General features: G+C 37.9%; 1 protein-coding gene across 1 annotated transcript in view; it reads right to left on the reverse strand.

The window, feature by feature from the left end:
• Window positions 1-498: 498 nt before the first annotated feature.
• Window positions 499-20,895, reverse strand: part of LOC147572125 (uncharacterized) — a 58,103-nt gene continuing 37,706 nt past the window's right edge. The window contains exons 5-7 of the mRNA XM_086695924.1: window positions 17,308-17,485; window positions 2,166-2,297; window positions 499-1,489 (exon numbers count right to left, since the gene is read on the reverse strand). Of these exons, the coding sequence (XP_086552050.1) occupies window positions 1,473-1,489; window positions 2,166-2,297; window positions 17,308-17,485 (327 nt within the window). The 3' untranslated portion in view covers window positions 499-1,472. The remainder of the gene's footprint in view (window positions 1,490-2,165; window positions 2,298-17,307; window positions 17,486-20,895) is intronic.

Below are 20,895 nucleotides of genomic sequence, written 5' to 3' on the forward strand. Positions count from 1 at the left end.
TTTTTGAAAATTACTCAATCTTTCTAGCTTTATTCTAAAACTTATACCTCCCAATCCTTAAAAATTTAACAATGGTATCAAATAAGGGGTTAATATCCAAAATATACAAAGAATTGATACCACTCAAAAACAGAAAAACAATCTGATTACAAAATGGACAGAAGAATAAATAGGCATTTTTCCAAAAAATATTCAAATGGCTAACACGTATATGAAAAGATGGTCAATATAATCATCAGGAAAATTCAAATCAAGACCAATGAGATATCACCTCATACGAGTAAGAATGGCTATCATCAAGAAAACAAGAGATTAAGTGTTGAGGAGGATATGGAGAAAAGGGAGCCCTTGTGCACCACTGGTGTTTAAGCTGGTAGCACCACAATGGCCAACAGCATGGAGATTCCTCAAAAAATTAAAAATAGAACTACCATATGATCCAGCAACTCCACTTCTGAGTATGTATCCAAAGGAAATGAAAACAGGATACTGAAGAGATATATGCACTTCCATGTTTATTGCAGCATTATTCATAGTACCCAAGATATGGAAACAATCTAAGTGCCCAGCAGCATTTCAACGGGTAAGGAAGATGTGAAAGCCATAAGAAGGAAATCCTTCCGTTTGCAACAACATGGATAGACCTTGAGAAAATTATGCCAAGTGAGATAAGTCAGACAAAGATAAATACTTTCTGAGATCCTGTATATGTGGAAACTAAAAAAAAGCTCAGGTTATAAAAACAGAAAGTAAAATGGTAGTTACCAAGGGCTTGGAGTTCAGGGGTGGGAACAGAAGAGATGTTCAAGGATACAAATTTGCAACTAGTATGTAAATAAGACATGAAGATCTAAGGTATAGCAACTATAGGTGACAATATTGTGTTATAAACACTAAAATTATGAATACACTAGATCTCAATTATTCTCATTACAAAAAAGAAATATATAATTACACACTGTGATGGAGGTGCACTGTTGCATATTCCATGTATTATATATCTATTGCATAGTGCGATATGTAAAAATATTAAATCAACATATGGTACACCTTAAATTTAAAAACATTTAACAACGGTAACATTTCAAAGATGTTTTCGCCAGAAGACACAAATATTCATAAGACATGTAGAAGTTTTCCTCTTCAGCATTTTGTTACTCATAAAAAAAGTATCTATTTCTAGGGATTTCAGCTAGTATGTTATTTTCAACCAAGTCAAATTTTACTTGAGGTGGCCATCCCAGATTTAGGTGCCATTACTTCCTGACACAAGATTGAGTTTTCCTTCTGTGAAAAATTTTAACTAAGCACATGTTTCTCATGCAGTGTGAGATTTGTCACACTGTTCCAAGGATTCATGATACGACACGGAAATATAAAACTGGGCCTGTTCCAACAGCAAGAATCGAAAGGCTAATTTCTCTTCCCTCTGCTTGATGTGATAGCATCATAAGGTTGTCAGCAAGAGACATCTATTTTCTGTTACTCTCTGAAAGAAAAGAGAGCACACCCAATTACTAATTTTCAAAAAGCGCTTTTTAAAAGGTAACACTGCAATTTATCTGACTCTCAAGATGGGATTAAAAAAAAAAAAAAAAGGCCAGAGACATCAGTCCAGTATTTCATTTTACCTAAAGATTACTAGCTTCTGATGCACAGAATTTGTCAGATATCATTCATTATACTTCCCAATCAGAGAGAAAGTAATACATTTAAGGGCAAGAAAGAAACTAAAAATTCAAAACTCTGAGACCTACAGTACTTTATTCACGCTTCAGTTTCTTTATCAGTGAAACAGAAGAGATTATTTTTATTGTTACTTAGACTTTGGTGAGCATTTGCCGTTATTCATAAAATATATGCATAAAATATTTGGTATGTGATAGCCCAGTACAATGTCATAATTTAATAATTTCTTCTTACCAAGTCATTGTTATGGATGAATATTAAATTCAAGATAAAGAAATGAACACATTTTCACATATATGTATTCTTTGCAATATAAAACCAAAACATAAAAAAAGCAAGATAACAGCTCAAAAGCAAGTTCATGTGCAATAATGTAACCTATATTTTAAAAATAATATGATGCTCTTCCTGAGGTGGCCACAAAGAAGCAGTGCAGACAAACAACCCAAAAGAAGGGGGAAAAAGCTGTTGCTTACTTGCAGTTGAAGAAAGTAAGGAACACTTGGCCTCAAATGCTGCTGGTGTTTCTTGCCGATTTTTTGTCTCACGGATCTTTTCCTCCTCTTGGCTGGGTGTTGCTGACATACCCATTGGGTTTTCTCTGCCAACTGAAATTAAGATTTTAAAAGATGCCATCCTCTCAAAATCACTGGTTTTTTCTCAGAAAACTCACCATATGTTCAGCTATGCAAGTTTCAGTTTTGCTATTGTCTCCATTTCAATGCCTAGTCAAATCTTTTCACTCTGCATTACATACTTACCAGAAAATGACTTTTTATTCTTAGCAGCAGGCTGTGCATGAATGGTATTCCTATAAAATTTATTCACTGATTTGTAAATCCAAGCAATAATTTAACACCACAGTATGAATCAAATAACTTATTCAAGATGTTTTTCTTATGGATTCTAAACAGAAACTCCTTTGACAATTTGGTACTTTGCCTTCCTCAGAAGGGGAAACTGACTAAAACATGATTCAAATAATACTTCCTGTTACCTTACTAAAATATGAAAATCATAGAAATATATCAAATAAATATATATGTATATATGTACATACATATATATAAATATATGCACACACACATATAAATGAAGAAAACATTAGCTATTTTTCTGCCTTTCATTTAGAAGCAAGTGTTCTGGTATTTTGTTCAGGAATAGGTATCTCTAGTCTACCTGAATAATAACTCCAATTTTATAGCATATGTTCCTAAGTGCTATTTGTGTTTAGGATTTCAAAGTTTGAGTTGTTTGTGTTTCATTTTTAGGCATCAGCCATAGATGAGACCTCATCAGCAACAAAAAATTATACAGATGTCTGATTCTACACATTAATAAACAATAGCAGCTACGTCTTAATACCACAATTACAGCCAACAATTTAAGATGACCCGTAAGACATATGCTAGCATGAGAAGGTGCAATGCTCTCATAAGTACGGTTAACAGAAATCAGCAACACTAAAACACATGGAGTCATGGCACTGACTACACAACACTGGTATCTGAAGAACTGCCCATGATTATATTGTCATAAATAACCTTATAATTATTTGATATCATATGATATAATTTCAGGCAATAATCATCTTTTAAACACCAAACTCTGGAAAACATAAGGTTTTCCATATGGTTTATTTACAATGCAATGCTTAGACACTGGAGATTGATGCTAACAAAGGAACTTTGAAATATTAAAAAGAAGATCAGAAATAACTAGAAATATGTCCACTGAGGGTAAATGGACACTTACAGAAAAGAAATAAAAAAGATTCCTAAATATAATATACATAGCATCCATTTTCTTATGGTCCATTAAGGGACCCATAATTAAGGGACTACATTATTTACAAATAATGTAGAAATCCAAGATTTACAAAGAGAAAATAAACTCTCCCCCAGTCACTGCCATAAGCATAAGAATAAATCAATGCATAACACGCGGCTTTGACATTGATGAGGTCACAGCCCAGGAGGAGAACACATGAACAATGACCTCTGCTATATATCGCTGAGTGCTGTAATGTACAACGCATGCACAGGTGCCTCGCACAGAAAGGGCTGTACAACAGTGAGCCTAAGCAGACTCTGAAACAGGAATAAGCATTTCTTACCTCAATTCTCCCACACTGGCTTTTCAAGATTCTACCTCATCCTCAAAACAAATGTCAAATTTTTATAAACACAACAGTTGTCTTAATAGTAGGAAACCTAGGATCTAGACGACATTTTCCGGATACGTCATCTAGGATGGTCCTGTCCTTCTGTACAGAACACTGCCCTTCTTGCCTTGGGGCCACGTGGGTCACAGCTGGAGGTCCAAAACCCAGGTACCAAACAGCCATCCAGTGGATTCACAGCCTACTCTGAATTGCGGTAACTCTTACCGGTGTGCTCTCTCTGTCTCACGTTCACAATTTAAACAGGAGTGTGGAAATTTATCAAACATAAAATCAAACCTGTGATAAAGGTGAAAGAAACAGGACTGTCTAGCTGGCAATCGTACCAGAAGGTATGTATTATTGATAGCTGGGATTGACTGATTAATTTGCTCACTTCAGATAGCATCTCAGTATACCCAACAGTTTGGTAGCATCAAGATCAACCAGAAAGAAAGGCTCTAACTACAAAAAGTGAACTAGTACAAACATTTTGGTTCACTGAATACCAGCTATTTAAAAAAGGCAAAATAGGGGCACCTGGGTGGCTCAGCTGGTTAAGTGTCCTACTTCAGCTCAGGTCACAATCTCGCGGTTCATGAGTTCCAGCCCCGCATCGGCCTCTGTGCTGACAGCTCAGATCCCGGAGCCTGCTTTGGACTCTGTGTCTCCCTCCCTCTCTCTCTCTCTGCCTTTCCCCAGCTCATGGTCTGTCTCTCTCTTTCTCTCTCTCAAAAATAAATAAACCTTAAAATTTGTTTAAATAAATAAATAAAACAAAAAAGGCAAAATACGCTAAAACACAATAGCAATGTGTCATGCTCTTATGGCATATATATTTCAATCTATAAAATATATTTTATTATATGAAATATGTTTTTGCCATATTCTTCTACATAAGATCATAATGTACACATTCAGAATCTGATGATCAGGTATATGACAGTATTCACTTGTATTCTGAAACTTGAATGATCTTAGAAGATTAGTATGAAGTGAAAATGAATTTTCCAAACATACTCTAATAAAAACTTCCATAAGACTTAAACCTGAAGCAGATTCCTCATATTATAATAAAAAATTAACATCTGAACCATATCTTCAGTCCTGAATTTTTTTTCAAGTTACTGATACCCAAGCCTCATGGTTTGAATACAGAAGGTGGCTAATACCATCAAACCAGACTGGAATTTGAGTAAGAAGTGGCAAACTTTAGGCATAATTTAAGTCTCAGTTATGATACTTATAAAACTGGAATATACCCAGTTCACTGTTACTTAAGTGTTCTAAAAAAGAAACAGTGTATTAAGGTTAATGGAGGGGTGCCTGGGTGGCCCAGTCGGCTGAGTATCTGAGTCTTGATTTCAGCACAGGTCATGACCCCTGGGTTGTTGGATCAAGCTGATCCCACGCTGAGCATGGAGCCTGCTTAAGATTCTGTCTCTTTCTCCCTCTGCCCCTCTCCCCCACTGGCATGCGAAGGAAGGAAGGAAGGAAGGAAGGAAGGAAGGAAGGAAGGAAGGAAGGAAGGAAAGGAAAGGAAAGGAAAGAAAGTTAGCTAATAGAAAGTCACAAGTTATACTGATCCAACATTCCCTAAGAAACTCCAAGAACACTGTGTTGTTATTATATGGAATTATAAGCATGGGGTTTATTGCCTGGAACAATGGGATTGAACACACTTCCAAATAATCCATTGAGAACCTTCTCCATGGGCTCAGTGTAATAACTGACTATGTAAGCATATGAAATCAAACCTCTTCACACTTTCTCCTATGTATAGAGTTCATAGTACTGTGAATGTAAATTCATGATCAAGAGAATAAATATGTTTTGCTGCACAAGCCAACTATTTCAACTAAATGGCAGTAGGAACAATGACTTTTTATTATAAATCCTCAAGACACCATTAATTAAACCAAATTCTAACCAAATTGTAGACAAAGAAACCAAGTTACAGAGAAGTTATATGATTTGTCCTAAGTGATTACACGAGGGAATGAGAAGATAACTCCCCAAGAATCCATCAACTCTAAGTTATAAAAAATACACCATGATGAATCAGATCAGAAACTAATGAAACTGAAAACAGGACATCAATAGAGAAAATCAATGTACCAAACTCTGATTCTTTGAAATGATCAATAAAATTAGTAAGTCTCTTGTCAGACTAAGAAAAAAAAAAAGATGAAAGAACACAAATTACTAACATTAGAAATGAAAGAGATGACATCGTACAGATCCTATGGACATTAAAATGTTATAAAGGAATACTATCAACAATTCTATGATCTCAAGTTTGATAACCTAGATGAAATGGACTAATTCCTGGAAATCTGACAATTTGCCAAAACTCACACAAGAAGAAATAGAAAAAATGGATGGTCTTAAATCTATTAAAGAGACTAAATCAATATTTAATAATCTTCTAAAACAGAAAACACCTGGCTCAAACAAATTCACTGGTAAATTTTACACCAAAAAATTTAAAGGAGAAATTACACCAATTCTCTACAATCTCTTACAGTGGATAGAAAAAAAAGGAAATATTTCCTAACTCATTCTACGAGGTCAGGATTGCCCTAATACCAAAAACCAAACAAAGACATCGCAAGACAAAACTACAGACCAATGCTTCTGATGAACATAGATGAAAAAATCCTCAACAAAATATTAGCAAATTGAATCCAACAATTTATAAAAAAAAAAAGATTAATAGAACAAGTCCAAGTGGGATCTATCCCAGGTATGCAAGACTGGTTCAACATTCAAAAATCAACTAATGTGAAAGACAGATACCATATGTTTTCACTCTTATGTGGATCCTGAGAAACTTAACAGAAGACCATGGGAGAGGGGAAGGGAAAAAAAAGAAGTTAGAGAGGGAGAGAGCTAAAGCATAAGAGACTCTTAAAAACTGAGAACAAACTGAGGGTTGATGGGGGGGTGGGAGGGAGGGGAGGGTGGGTGATGGGTATTGAGGAGGGCACCTTTTGGGATGAGCACTGGGTGTTGTATGGAAACCAATTTGACAATAAATTTCATATTTAAAAAAAAAGCTCCATTAATACCTATAAAAGCTGCAACTACATTTTATGGAACTATATAAATAATTGTGGAAACCTTAAAAAAAAAAAGAAACAAAAATCAACTAATGTAAGGATTTGTAAGTCATTGAAAATATTCTTTAGATATTATATTGATGGATATATGTCATTATACATTTGTCCAAACCCAGAGAATGTACAATACCAAGAGGGAACCCAAATGTTAACTATGAACTCTAAGTAATTATGATGTGTTAATGTGGGTTCATCAATTGTAATAAACATACCATCTGGTGGAGAATGTTGATGGGGGAGGCTATGCATGTGGTAGGCAGGAAGTATATGGAAAACCTCTATACCTTACCCACAATTTTTCTGTAAACCTTAAACCGTTCTTAAAGAAAAACTGTTAAGAAAATATGGCTGAAAACAATTCACCATGAGAAGCTCTTCGTTTCTTTATAATCATAACCACAGGGGCGCCTCTGTGGCTCAGCCGGTTAAGCGCCAACTTCAGCTCAGATCATCATCTCACGATTCATGGGTTCCAGCCCCACGTTGGGCTCTGTGCTGACAGCTCAGAGCCTAGAGCCTGCTTCGGATCCTGTGTCTCCCTCTTCTCTGTCCCTCCCCTGCTTGTGCTCTCTCTCTCTCTCTCTCTCTCCTTCAAAAATAAATATGAAAAAAAATAATCATCATCATAACCACAAACACTTGTATAGTGCTTACGGAGTACCAGGCACAATGATCAGCATCCTACAGATGTTAACTCATGTAATTCACACACCAGCACTGTGAGGCACTCCTCATCCTTATTTTACAGAGAATGGACGTTTGGTACAAGTGCTATGAGAGCGCACAGCTAGCAAGAGGCCTAAGCGGGACGCAAACAACTGGTAGTGCATCTCAGAGCCTGTGAGCCTCCCTACCCTGTGGCTTTACTTTCAAACCTCTAGCTGTTTGGTAGGTGAGTCAGTCAACAAGAGTGTCATCGTAGGGCGGAGCAATGACCTCCATATGACTGTGAGCCCTGCCAGACCAACCAGTATATAAATACACGTCCTTCAAGCACACGGGCTTCTAAGGAGGCCAGGGCCCAGCATTCAGGGGTACACGCTTGGGGACAACAGGTACCTTCCCCACAGGAAGGTCTTCACATAAGTCTCCTGAAATGTAACCTTACTATGATCTTCCTAAAATGATCTCTTCCCCTGTACAAGTCCCTGATTGCTAGGAGTACCTGAAAATTTCAACTCTACCTTCTATGAAGAAATGTTAATGTTTTAAAAAAAAAAAAAAAAGGCATGGAGATGGGCTTCTCTATATCTGTACTGAAATACAAACAAGACTCAACAGTTTTAAGGGGGTATTTGTTGTTATGCTTGGTATACAGCAGGCTCAATCTATCATATATGGGATATATGAATCCCAGATTCTGTGAAATATATATATTCTAGTCAGAATATATTACTTTTAAGTAAACATTCTGCTGCTCACCACAAAACTCTAAGGAGCACCTGGGTGTCTCAGTCGGTAAAGCGTCCAGACTTCAGCTCAGGTCATCACCTCGTGGTTTGTGAGTTTGAGCCTGGCCTCGGGCTCTGTGCTGATAGCTTGGATAGCTATCAGATCCTGAAGCCTGCTTCAGATTATGTGTCCATCTGTCTCTCTCTCTCTCTCTCTCTCTCTCTCTGCCCCCTCCCCACCCTCGCTTGTTTTCTCTCTCAAAAATAAATATTTAAAAATTTTAAAAAACTCTCTAAGAGAGTTGCTTAACACTTTTTGAGTCATGGTTCCCTCTGAAAACCTAAAGGTCATGAATGAGCTTGTTCCCACCTTAAATGCACACTTACGTGTATTTGTCTACAAATTATTTACTCAAAATATGTTTACTCAATTTCAAAAGGTTCACAGACTCACACTAAAAGTTCTTACTGTAACTCAACGTTTTTATTCTTATTTACATATGACAAAACAGAGGTTAAGCCAGATGAAAAGATATATAGGGCAATGTCTGGGAGGGCCCAGAGTGCAGGAGCTTCTGTCCCCACTGAGTGGGGTGCCTCACCCTCCCAGTACATATAGGTGTTCATTAACCTGGAAGCTCCCCAAACCCCATACTATTGGGATTTTAGGGAGGCTTTTTCATATAGGCATGATCAATTATTAACTCCATTTCTAGCTCCTCTCCTGTCTCTGAAGAATGGGGAAATGAAGTTAAAAACACCAAAGATTCTAATCCTGACAGGCTCTTTCTGGTGACCAGCTCCCACCCAGGAGCCATCCAGGGACCCACCCAGACTTGCCTCATTAGAACAAAAGACACTCTTAGTGCTCTCAGGACTTCAGAATTTACAAGGGTTCTAGGAGTTCTGTGCAGGAACCAGAGTGGGGGGGGGGAGGGGGCGGGGAGTGGCAGAGACCAATATATTTTCTATTATCTCACACTGTTCTCTAAATTTTTTGTTATACCTTTGTTTATCTGATATGGCAGCAAATTCAGTACCCCCCAGAAAAGTAAGGGAAAACGTGGGTAAAAGTAAAGACAAATAGCCCACAAAACAGATTTTTCAATGGTACATACGAGTATAGCAAACATGAGCCTTTGTACAGCAGCCATTCTTTGTGCTTTGTTAAAATGTGCATAGTCTAATGATTAATTAGAGTCCAAATCAATCCTGCAAAGGAACTGTTGCAATGAATTCTGCAGCTACATTTTTCATTATAGTCCTGGGTGGGGAAAATACAAACTTGACGTGGAAGCCAAAAGGCAAGTGCTACACACATGGATTTCTTCAACACTGTGGTTCTTGTCTTATGAAAACGAGGAAGTATTACTAGAAAGGCATTTTGAATAAATGTTAGTGCTTCCATACCTTTCCTCAGAATTCCTAGGATTCATGATGCTTCAATAAAATTTCCAAAGCAATATAACCAGCATTAACACAGGAAGTTGCCTCAGTATATTCAGAAATAATATCATGGTTGGCTTCTGGGAAGATGGCGGCGTAGGAAGACTCTGGGATCACCGCGTCCTGTGGATCACTTAGATTCCACCCACATCTGCCTAAATAACCCAGAAAATCGCCAGGAGACTAGCAGAACGGATTCTCAGGAGCCAAGCGTAGACAAAAGGCCCACGGAAGAGGGGCCCCTCCCGAAGCGGATCTCCGAAGGAAAAGCGAGCTGAGCCTGCCCCTCTCACCCCTGTGCACCTGCCGATCCACCCCAGCTAATACGCCAGATCCCCAGCACCACAAGCCTGGCAGTGTGCAAGTAGCCCAGACGGGCCACACCACCCCACAGTGAATCCCGCCCCTACGAGAGGGGAAGAGAAGGCACACACCAGTCTGACTGTGGCCCCAGCGGTGGGCCAGGGACAGACATCAGGTCTGACTGCGCCCCGCCCACCAATGCAAGTTATTCAAGACAGCACAGGGGAAGTGCCCCACAGTCCCGCACCACTCCAGGGACTATCCAAAATGACAAAACGGAAGAATTCCCCTCAAAAGAATCTCCAGGAAATAACGACAGCTAATGAACTGATCAAAAAGGATTTAAACAATATAACAGAAAGTGAATTTAGAATAATAGTCATAAAATTAATTGCTGGGCTTGAAAACAGTATAAAGGACAGCAGAGAATCTACTTTTACAGAGATCAAGAGACTAAGGAACAGCCAGGAGGAGCTAAAAAAGGCTATTAATGAGCTGCAAAATAAAGTGGAGATGACCATGGCTCGGATTGAAGGGGCAGAGGAGAGAATAGGTGAACTAGAAGATAAAATTATGGAAAAAGAAGAAGCTGAGAATAAGAGAGATTAAAAAATCCAGGAGTATGAGGAGAAAATTAGAGAACTAAGTGATGCACTAAAGAGAAATAATCTACACATAATTGGTATTCCAGACGAGGAAGAGAGAGGGAAAGGTGCTGAAGGTGTACTTGAAGAAATCATAGCTGAGAACTTCCCTGATCTGGGGAAGGAAAAAGGCATTGAAATCCAAGAGGCACAGAGAACTCCCTTCAGACATAACTTGAATCGATGTTCTGCACAACATATCATAGTGAAACTGGCAAAATACAAGGATAAAGAGAGAAATCTGAAAGCAGCGAGGGACAAACGTGCTCTAACACATAAAGGGAGACCAATAAGACTAGTGACGGATCTCTCTACTGAAACTTGGCAGGCCAGAAATGAATGGCAGGAAATCTTCAATGAGATGAATAGAAAAAATACGCAGCCGAGAATCCTCTATCCAGCAAATCTGTCATTTAGAATAGAAGGAGAGATAAAGGTCTTCCCAAACAAACAAAAACTGAAGGAATTCATCACCACTAAACCAGCCCTACAAGAGATCCTAAGGGGGATCCTGTGAGACAAAGTACCAGAGACATCGCTACAAGCATGAAACCCACAGACATCACAATGACTCTAAACCCGTATCTTTCTATAATAACACTGAATGTAAATGGACTAAATGCGCCAACCAAAAGACATAGGGTATCAGAATGGATAAAAAAACAAGACCCATCTATTTGCTGTCTACAAGAGACTCATTTTAGACCTGAGGACACTTTCAGATTGAAAGTGAGGGGATAGAGAACTATTTATCATGCCACTGGAAGTCAAAAGAAAGCTGGAGTAGCCATACTTATATCAGACAAACTAGACTTTAAATTAAAGGCTGTAACAAGAGATAAAGAAGGGCATTATATAATAATTACAGGGTCTATCCATCAAGAAGAACTAACAATTATAAATGTCTATGCGCCGAATACGGGAGCCCCCCAAAATATAAAACAATTACTCACAAACATAAGCAACCTTATTGACAAGAATGTGGTAATTGCAGGTGACTTTAATACTCCACTTACAGCAATGGATAGATCATCTAGACACATGGTCAATAAAGAAACAAGGGCCCTGAATGATACATTGGATCAGATGGATTTGACAGATATATTTAGAACTCTGCATCCCAAAGCAACAGAATATTCTTTCTTCTTGAGTGCACATGGAACATTCTCCAAGATAGATCATATACTGGGTCACAAAACAGCCCTTCATAAGTATACAAGAATTGAGATCGTACCATGCATACTTTCAGACCACAATGCTATGAAGCTTGAAATCAACCACAGGAAAAAGTCTGGAAAAACTCCAAAAGCATGGAGGTTAAAGAACACCCTACTAAAGAATGAATGGGTCAACCAGGCAATTAGAGAAGAAATTAAAAAATATATAGAAACAAACAAAAATGAAAATACAACAATCCAAAAGCTTTGGGATGCAGCGAAGGCAGTCCTGAGAGGAAAATACATTGCAATCCAGGCCTATCTCAAGAAACAAGAAAATTCCCAAATACAAAATCTAACAGCACACCTAAAGGAAATAGAAGCAGAGCAGCAAAGACACCCCAAACCCAGCAGAAAAAGAGAAATAATAAAGATCAGAGCAGAAATAAACAATATAGAATCTAAAAAAACTGTAGAGTAGATCAATGAAACCAAGAGTCGATTTTTTGAAAAAACAAACAAAATTGATAAACCTCTAGCCAGACTTCTCAAAAAGAAAAGGGAGATGACCCAAATAGATAAAATCATGAATGAAAATGGAATGATTACAACCAATCCCTCAGAGATACAAGCAACTATCAGGGAATACTATGAAAAATTATATGCCAACAATCTGGACAACCTGGAAGAAATGGACAAATTCCTAAGCACCCACACACTTCCAAAACTCAAGCAGGAGGAAATAGAAAGCTTGAACAGACCCATAACCAGCAAAGAAATGGAATCAGTTATCAAAAATCTCCCAACAAATAAGAGTCCAAGACCAGATGGCTTCCCTGGGGAATTCTACCAGACATTTAAAGCAGAGATAATACCTATCCTTCTCAAGCTATTCCAAAAAATAGAATGGGAAGGAAAACTTCCAGACTCATTCTATGAAGCCAGTATTACTTTGATTCCTAAACCAGACAGAGACCCATTAAAAAAAGAGAACTACAGGCCAATATCCCTGATGAATATGGATGCCAAAATTCTCAATAAGATACTAGCAAATTGAATTCAACAGCTTATAAAAAAAACTATTCACCATGATCAAGTGGGATTCATTCCTGGGATGCAGGGCTGGTTCAACATTCGCAAATCAATCAACGTGATACATCACATTAATAAAAGAAAAGAACCATATGATCCTGTCAATCAATGCAGAAAAAGCATTTGACAAAATTCAGCATCCTTTCTTAATAAAAACCCTCAAGAAAGTCGGAATAGAAGGAACATACTTAAACATCATAAAAGCCATTTATGAAAAGTCTACAGCTAATATCATCCTCAATGGGAAAAAACTGAGAGCTTTCCCCCTGAGATCAGGAACACGACAGGGATGTCCACTCTCACCGCTGTTGTTTAACATAGTGTTGGAAGTGCTAGCATCTGCAATCAGACAACAAAAGGAACTCAAAGGCATCAAAATTGGCAAAGATGAAGTCAAGCTTTCACTTTTTGCAGATGACATGATATTATACATGGAAAAGTGATAGACTCCACCAAAAGTCTGCTAGAACTGATACATGAATTCAGCAAAGTTGCAGGATACAAAATCAATGTACAGAAATCAGTTGCATTCTTATACACTAATAATGAAGCAACAGAAAGACTAATAAAGAAACTAATCCCATTCACAGAAATAATATCATTAGGGTTAGCATTTCTGGGAATACTCTACTTCTATACAAATGTTGACAATTTATGATACTGGTGATTGAGATTCCCTGGATCAATGAGAATTTCTTGGTCAATCTGGGCATCTACAACAGCGGGGAGAGAGAACTACTTAGGCAAACTTTCAGTATCAACTTTTTCCCAGATTCTGTGAATACTAACAGGTAACATACAGAATATAGAACACACTACCTCAAGATAGCGTGAACCCTGAAGATTTTAGCCAAGACCACAAAAGGTCAGCTAACTTGTACTAATGTTCTAAGGATTCCTGCTTGAAGGCCATATCAACACACGTCTTCATACATATTAATACCACTTCCTACAAAATGGGTTCTCTGCCTTTAATTCTATTAATTGCTTCTTCCTACTGAATCTCTGAGAGAGAGAATCTTACCCCTCACTTGTCCATGTCTCTATCCTGGCTCTCGAATTCTCATACAATGACAAGATACATAATGAGTGATACATAATGTACTGGGCTATAACATCACATCAATGCAAAGTGGTATTACAGTCACTTTTACAGGTTGAAAATAATCAGTGAGAAGTTATGAGGCTAAGAATTTTAAGTTTCCGGGGCTCCTGGGTGGCTCAGTCAGTTAAGGTCCGACTTCAGCTCAGGTCATGATCTCACAGTTCGTGGGTTCGAGCCTCACATCAGGCTCTGTGCTGACAGCTCAGAGCCTGAAGCCTGCTTCCATTCTGTGTCTCCCTCTCTCTCTCTCTTCCCCTCCCCTGTTCATATTCTGTCTCCCTCTCTCTGTCAGAAATAAACATTAAAAAAATTTAGAAAAAAAAAGAATTTTAAGTTTCCTTTTAATTTGAAAATCCAGAATCCTTGGAACAAGCCCTTCAGGGGTAGCAATCTTGACAGAGCTGAAGTCGATAACTTTACACTATGTTTGAAAATCCTCCATTCATTGTTTTTAAGTGGAAGAGGTACTTGCAATAAAAGTCCAGCATTCACTTAGAACTTCCGTAATCTAGTCAACAGACAAAATTCCATGATTTTCTCCGCGGGTTAATCCAGATAGGAACAGCTTGTTGATCACAGGAACTTGCATCTAGTAAGAATGACTTGTAAGATCTCAGGCTGCTAAGTGACAGCCCAAAGTAGGGCAAGAGGAACCCTTCGGTATATCCAGGATAGACAGGAGCCCGTAGGCAATACCCCACAGGGTTAATGAGAGCCAAACAGGCTTCTCATTTCTGAGACTGCTAGAGTCACCATGGGGCATTCAGATTTAAAAGAAGTCTATTGTCACTGAAATTGAATGCACAATTCCACTTCTGGTAATTTATGCTAAGAAAAAATTTCAGATCAGTGCAAAAATAGGTATGTACATGAATGACCATCCCAACATTGTTTATAAGAATTAAAAATTAAACCACAAAATATCCAACATTAAAGGACTGGTTAAATAATTTGTAGTAAAGGCATTAATAAAAATCACTTGAAAATATGGTATAAATCTAAGTATTGATGACAACGATATCTTTAAGTAAAAAAGCAGAAAAAATTGTTATATATATATATATATATATATATATATATATATATACAGAAGCATATATATCTTGCTAAAAATATACTTTCAGTATACTTAGAGAAAGTAAATATATCCAACACACACTTTCACAGAAAAAAAACATGAAAAAATATACATAAAAATGTAAATAGTTTTTATCTCAGATAGATTTCTACATGAGTATATTTTCAAAATTTTCCACAATTACATGCATTATCCATATAATAAAAATAATAAAGGGGAAAAAGAAATTATATAAACAGATTACCAATGTCTATCAACCAGGTTAATCAGTGTAGCATCAGAAGAATTAGTGTCAGCCCTACTGGCTATAAGCTCTTAAAGTTCATTTACAATCAATGCGTTTTCAAACACATTATCAAATATAAAAGTGAAGTTTCAAAAGACCACAAGAAATAATATATCTGTTTTCCAAAGTGGGACTAAACTATATAACCCATGTTTCTCGGTGTGTGGCATAAAATAACCGACTACAAATGCTAGGTACTATTACTGAAACAAGGACTTTCCTGTGCATTTACTTGCTTGACCCCACCAGCTTCACTGGGGAGACAGGGAAGGTATTACTGTTGTCCCAGTTACACAGACACAGCTGCCTAAAGTTAGTCGGCTTACCTAAGAGCATACAGCTGGTAAACAGAGAGAAGAAATCATCCGTGCTCTAGTAAGAGAACTACGCTGTAATGCCTGCAAAAAGGAACGACTTCTTTTCTACCGGTACCAATATCTTAGGTTGAGAGACACGGCCTTTAATTCTCTCTCTCATGTGTTGCCACAAATTATTTGTGCTCGTAGTCATCTTTTTTCCAATTATTGCTACCTCTGCCCTCTCATCTCTTCCTCACTGTTCCCCCCTTTCTTCCTGTGCTCTTCCGTCACGGTCGGTGTCCCTGACTAGCTGTTTCACACTACTTTTTCTTCCACTCCAGCCTGTACGCTCCTGCTTTCCCTCAAGTCATCTGTTTCCCTGCAGAGGGCCAGAGACAGATGGCAAACCCATTTTGTTGAGTAGGAGTGCCACTCTGTGCCAGTCTGTGGAAAAACAGAGGGTGGAGGGAGTGGCGATGCGGATGACAGTAAGTTAAGGTGTACTAGTCCAACAATTTGCAAAACTTGAAATATGGCAACTAAAGGCTGAGAAGGAATTGACGCAGGCAGCACAAAGAACAGGGCCAGATATATCATCATGTTAAGTCAAGCTCTTACTTAAACTATCTTCAACAGGATATTTTATATATATATATATATATATATATATATATACACACACACATATATATATAAAGAAGATATATATATAGAAGATTATACATATATATATAATCATAACACATATATGACACATATATGGTAATGTATCTTATAGGGAGATACACATGTAGACTTTGAGAAGCAAAGAGAAGTTAAAGAAGAGTCAGACTGACTAAGAAAATCATCTAGATTAAGCCAAAGTCCATGGGACTACATCAGGCAAAAATTAGACAACAAACTAAATTTGCAGATAATTTAAGAACACAATGGAGTTACCTCACTGGCCTTTGTGTTCCAGCAAATACATTCTAAGCTTAAACTGTTTAAATAAAGTCCTCAGATCCCCACTTCAATTAGCTAGGGAATCTGAACTTAGGAGAGAAACCGGTTTCAAAACATTCACATTTCTGTCCTATCCTTGTACTTTTTCCCCCAAATCCTATTTTTAATTCAAATCCCATTTGTAATGACCTTTTTTCTATCTCATTTTATACAGTGAGCATTAAAAATTAATAGCAATGAAACTGAGAATATTTCTAACAGATCCATTTCCTCACAGTGCACATGGAGATACCATTAAATAACAAAATACACATATACACACACACACAAACACACACACGTGCAAATGTACAAACAAATTTTAAAACTACAAAGGAGCTTAATATAGCAAAAACTCTGTATCTAACATTAACTATCTGAAAATTTGGGTTAAGTGATCTTCATAATTTTTTTCACTGCTTCTAGAATAACAGCAACTTACAAAAAAGGCTAATTAGCAGAGATCTGCTTAGTAAAAATGTGATGAAATTATCAGACACGAAACTATCACAAAGCAAACCAAAATGGAAACATTTCAAAGTAAACATACATTTGACGACTTGTGGATAGAAGAAAACATTCCCATTCTTGGTATAAATAACTGGTTTTGCCTGTCCGTCTGACTCAAGTCCAACAAATAACCCCGGGCTTTTCGTAGATTCCAGGCTTACAGATGCATTTTCCAAGTTCTTCTTAATTTTAAAATGACAGTCAGTATCTCCTGTACCCTGTGATCAATATAACATGATTTCATGAATGTAAGCAAATACCAAAGGGCAGAATTTAAAACCAGTCATTTGACAAGAATATAATTTTGCTTCATTTTCCAACCTCGGGATGAATACAGAACCTTTCGCATATCCTGAGCTATGCACCTCACCTTGTTCCATGGATCCAGAAATGAGACCGTGTGTTTGGCTGAGGCAAGGGCGTATGCCCTAGACAAAAGGCTCCAAGTAACCAAGGAGCTTCAATGAAGGAGAGTGCATTGTATGCTGTGTTTCATTTCAGAGTTACTAACTATTGGTAAACAGAGAGTACTAAGATGTGAAACTTTCCTTCTGAAAAATACTCTAAGATAATGAAAAAAAGGGCTATTCTCACCGTAAGTCCATTTACACCTAAACATAAACCAATTTTCTGTGCTATTCCACATTTTCTGAATTGAGTTTTTACCAGTAAACAGAGTTCACATAAATTACTCAAAGACTGCATGGCAAAACATTCAAGAATTAGGTGCTTAGGCATAATCTACATACCCTTCAGATCATCAAAATCATCTCTCACCTTTTTAATTTTTTTTTTTTTTTCAACGTTTATTTATTTTTTGGGACAGAGAGAGACAGAGCATGAACGGGGGAGGGGCAGAGAGAGAGGGAGACACAGAATTGGAAACAGGCTCCAGGCTCTGAGCCATCAGCCCAGAGCCCCACGCGGGGCTCGAACTCACGGACCGCGAGATCGTGACCTGGCTGAAGTCGGGCGCTTAACCGACTGCGCCACCCAGGCGCCCCTCTCACCTTTTTAAAGGCACGTATCATGTCCTATTAGAAAATATTTCACCTTTTTCACCATTTAGTGCTTTAAAAAGTTTTCTTATAAGATTTAGGAGTTCTAGAAAATAAGTTTTGTGAAAATGAATCAAAACTTGTAATGCAACTATTTTATTTGTAAACGATAACTGTATTCTGATCTCTACCTTCAAATGTGAACTTCTTTTAGATGAGAAACAAGTTGCCTGTGGTCTATTTCTCTCTCACAATATAAATATGGCTTAAGCAACTTCTGTCTTCTGTTCTTGTTATGGGTACAATAAAATTCTGGCTTTGATTTGTTCATAGCCAAGTAGAGCACATGACCACACATACAAATAATAATAATAATAATAATAATAAATGTATAAGGGCCAACAGGATAGAGATGGACTCCTTGGGTGTAGGGAGAAGAAAAGGAACTAAACTGAGGAGAATCAGGAAGGGATTCCTAGAAAGGTGAAGCCGAGTTAAGTGTCAAATAAGAACTAAGCTAAGTGGAGGAAAGTGAGGGGTGGTAGGTAGTGGATTTCAGGCGCAGGGCAACATGAACAAAGCTAAGAGGCCAAAAGCAGTATGGTGTGTAGATGAACAACTTCTTGATGTTCTCGAGCAAGAGAGAGGAAGGTGAATTCAGAAAGGTAGTATCAGTTTGTATGCAACGTAGAAAGTCGAGCCTGATCTCAGACTGTGGCAGCCACTGAGGAGTGATATGGGCACATCTCAAATTATCCTCAGGAAATTTCTTTAATGCCCCTTTAATGACTCTCTAATACTCATTATCTACCCAATAAGTTACATCACGCTCTGCAGTTTTCTAGCAATGATAAACAGAATCTCAATTCTCTCCTGCTCTTCAAGTACACACCCCTGGAGGTCCCTTTTATTATCTTTTAGAATAGACTTTTTAAAAAATGTTTATCTATTTTGGGGAGAGAGTGAGTGGGGTAGGGGCAGAGAGAGAGAAGGGGACAGAGGATCTGAAGTGGCTCCACGCTGAAAGCAGCAAGCCCAAAGCAGGACTTGAACTCATGAACCACGGGATCATGACCTGAGCCAAGGTCTGATGTTTAACTAAGCCACCCAGGCTCCCCTTTAGAATAGACTTTATATTTCAAAACAGTTTTAGATTTACAGAAAAAATTGAGAGACAGTACAGAGCTCCCCATATATCTAAATCTACTTTTTCCTATTAACATATTGCATTACTAGGACACATTTCTTATAATTAATGAACCAATGCTGATACATTATTAAGTAACACTTCACTGATATTTCCTTAATTTTTAACTAATATCCTTTTTCTGTCAAGAATCCCACCCAGGATACATTTATATTTGGTCACCATGTCTCTAGACTCCTTTCTTGCTGTGGGAGTTTCTTATATTTTCCTTGTTTTTGATGACTTTGACAGCTTTGAGGAATACTGTTCAGGTATTTTGTAGGATGCCTCACTATTGGAATACGTCTGATGTCTTCCTCGTGTTTAGACTAGAGTTTTGAGACACTGGGAAGAAGACCACAGGAAAAGGTGCCATTTTCATCACATCAAATCAAGGGTGCAAATTTCCAACGTGAGTTATCTCTGTTGAGGTTGACCTTGATCACATGGCTAGGTGTTGGTCAGGTTTTCTACTGCAAAGTCACTGTTTTTACGCCCGCTCCCCACCCCCCCACCACCGCCCTTCCCATACTCTATTCCTTGGGAGGAAGTCACTGTGTGCAGCCCATACTTAAGGGAAGGAATTGTGCTTCACCTCCTTGCAGGCAGAGTATTTTATGTAACTTATCTGGAATTCTACATAAGAGATTTGTCTCTTTCCCTCATTTATTTATTTATTAAATCATTTATGTATATTACTATGGGCTCATAATATTTATTTTATATTCTAGGATATAATCCCACACTCCTTTGTTTCTCAAACTGTTCCAGCTTTGACCATTGAGATCTTTCAGTTCTTCGTAAGTGAAGTGTCTCTTTTTAAAAATTTTTTTTTTCAACGTTTATTTATTTTTGGGACACAGAGAGACAGAGCATGAACGGGGGAGGGGCAGAGAGAGAGGGAGACACAGAATCGGAAACAGGCTCCAGGCTCTGAGCCATCAGCCCAGAGCCTGACGCGGGGCTCGAACTCACGGACCGCGAGATCGTGACCTGGCTGAAGTCGGACGCTTAACCGACTGCGCCACCCAGGCGCCCCGTGAAGTGTCTCTTAAAGTGTCTCTGAAAGTGTGTGTGTGTGTATGTGCGTGTGTGCTTGTGTGTATGTGTGTTGGCTGATGTCAGGGTTCATGAGTTCAAGCCCCAATTCCAGTAAAAACATGAGCCCCGCTTCAGGTGAGCCCTGATTCTCTTTCTCCCTGCCCCTTGCTCACTTGCATTCTCTCTCCCTCTGTCTCTCACACACAATAAATAAATAAATAAATAAATAAATAAATAAATAAATAAATAAATAAATAAATAAATAAATAAATCTGTTTAGACACATGAAAAGATGTTCAACATCACCCATCATCAGGGAAATACAAATCAAAACCACATTGAGATACCACCTCACACCTATCAGAATGGCTAAAATTAACAACTCAGGAAACAAAATACATTG

This window comes from Puma concolor, chromosome F2 (assembly GCF_028749965.1).
Source record: "Puma concolor isolate L17-30 chromosome F2, mPumCon1.1.hap2, whole genome shotgun sequence".
In the NCBI taxonomy this organism is placed as follows: Eukaryota; Metazoa; Chordata; class Mammalia; order Carnivora; family Felidae; genus Puma; species Puma concolor.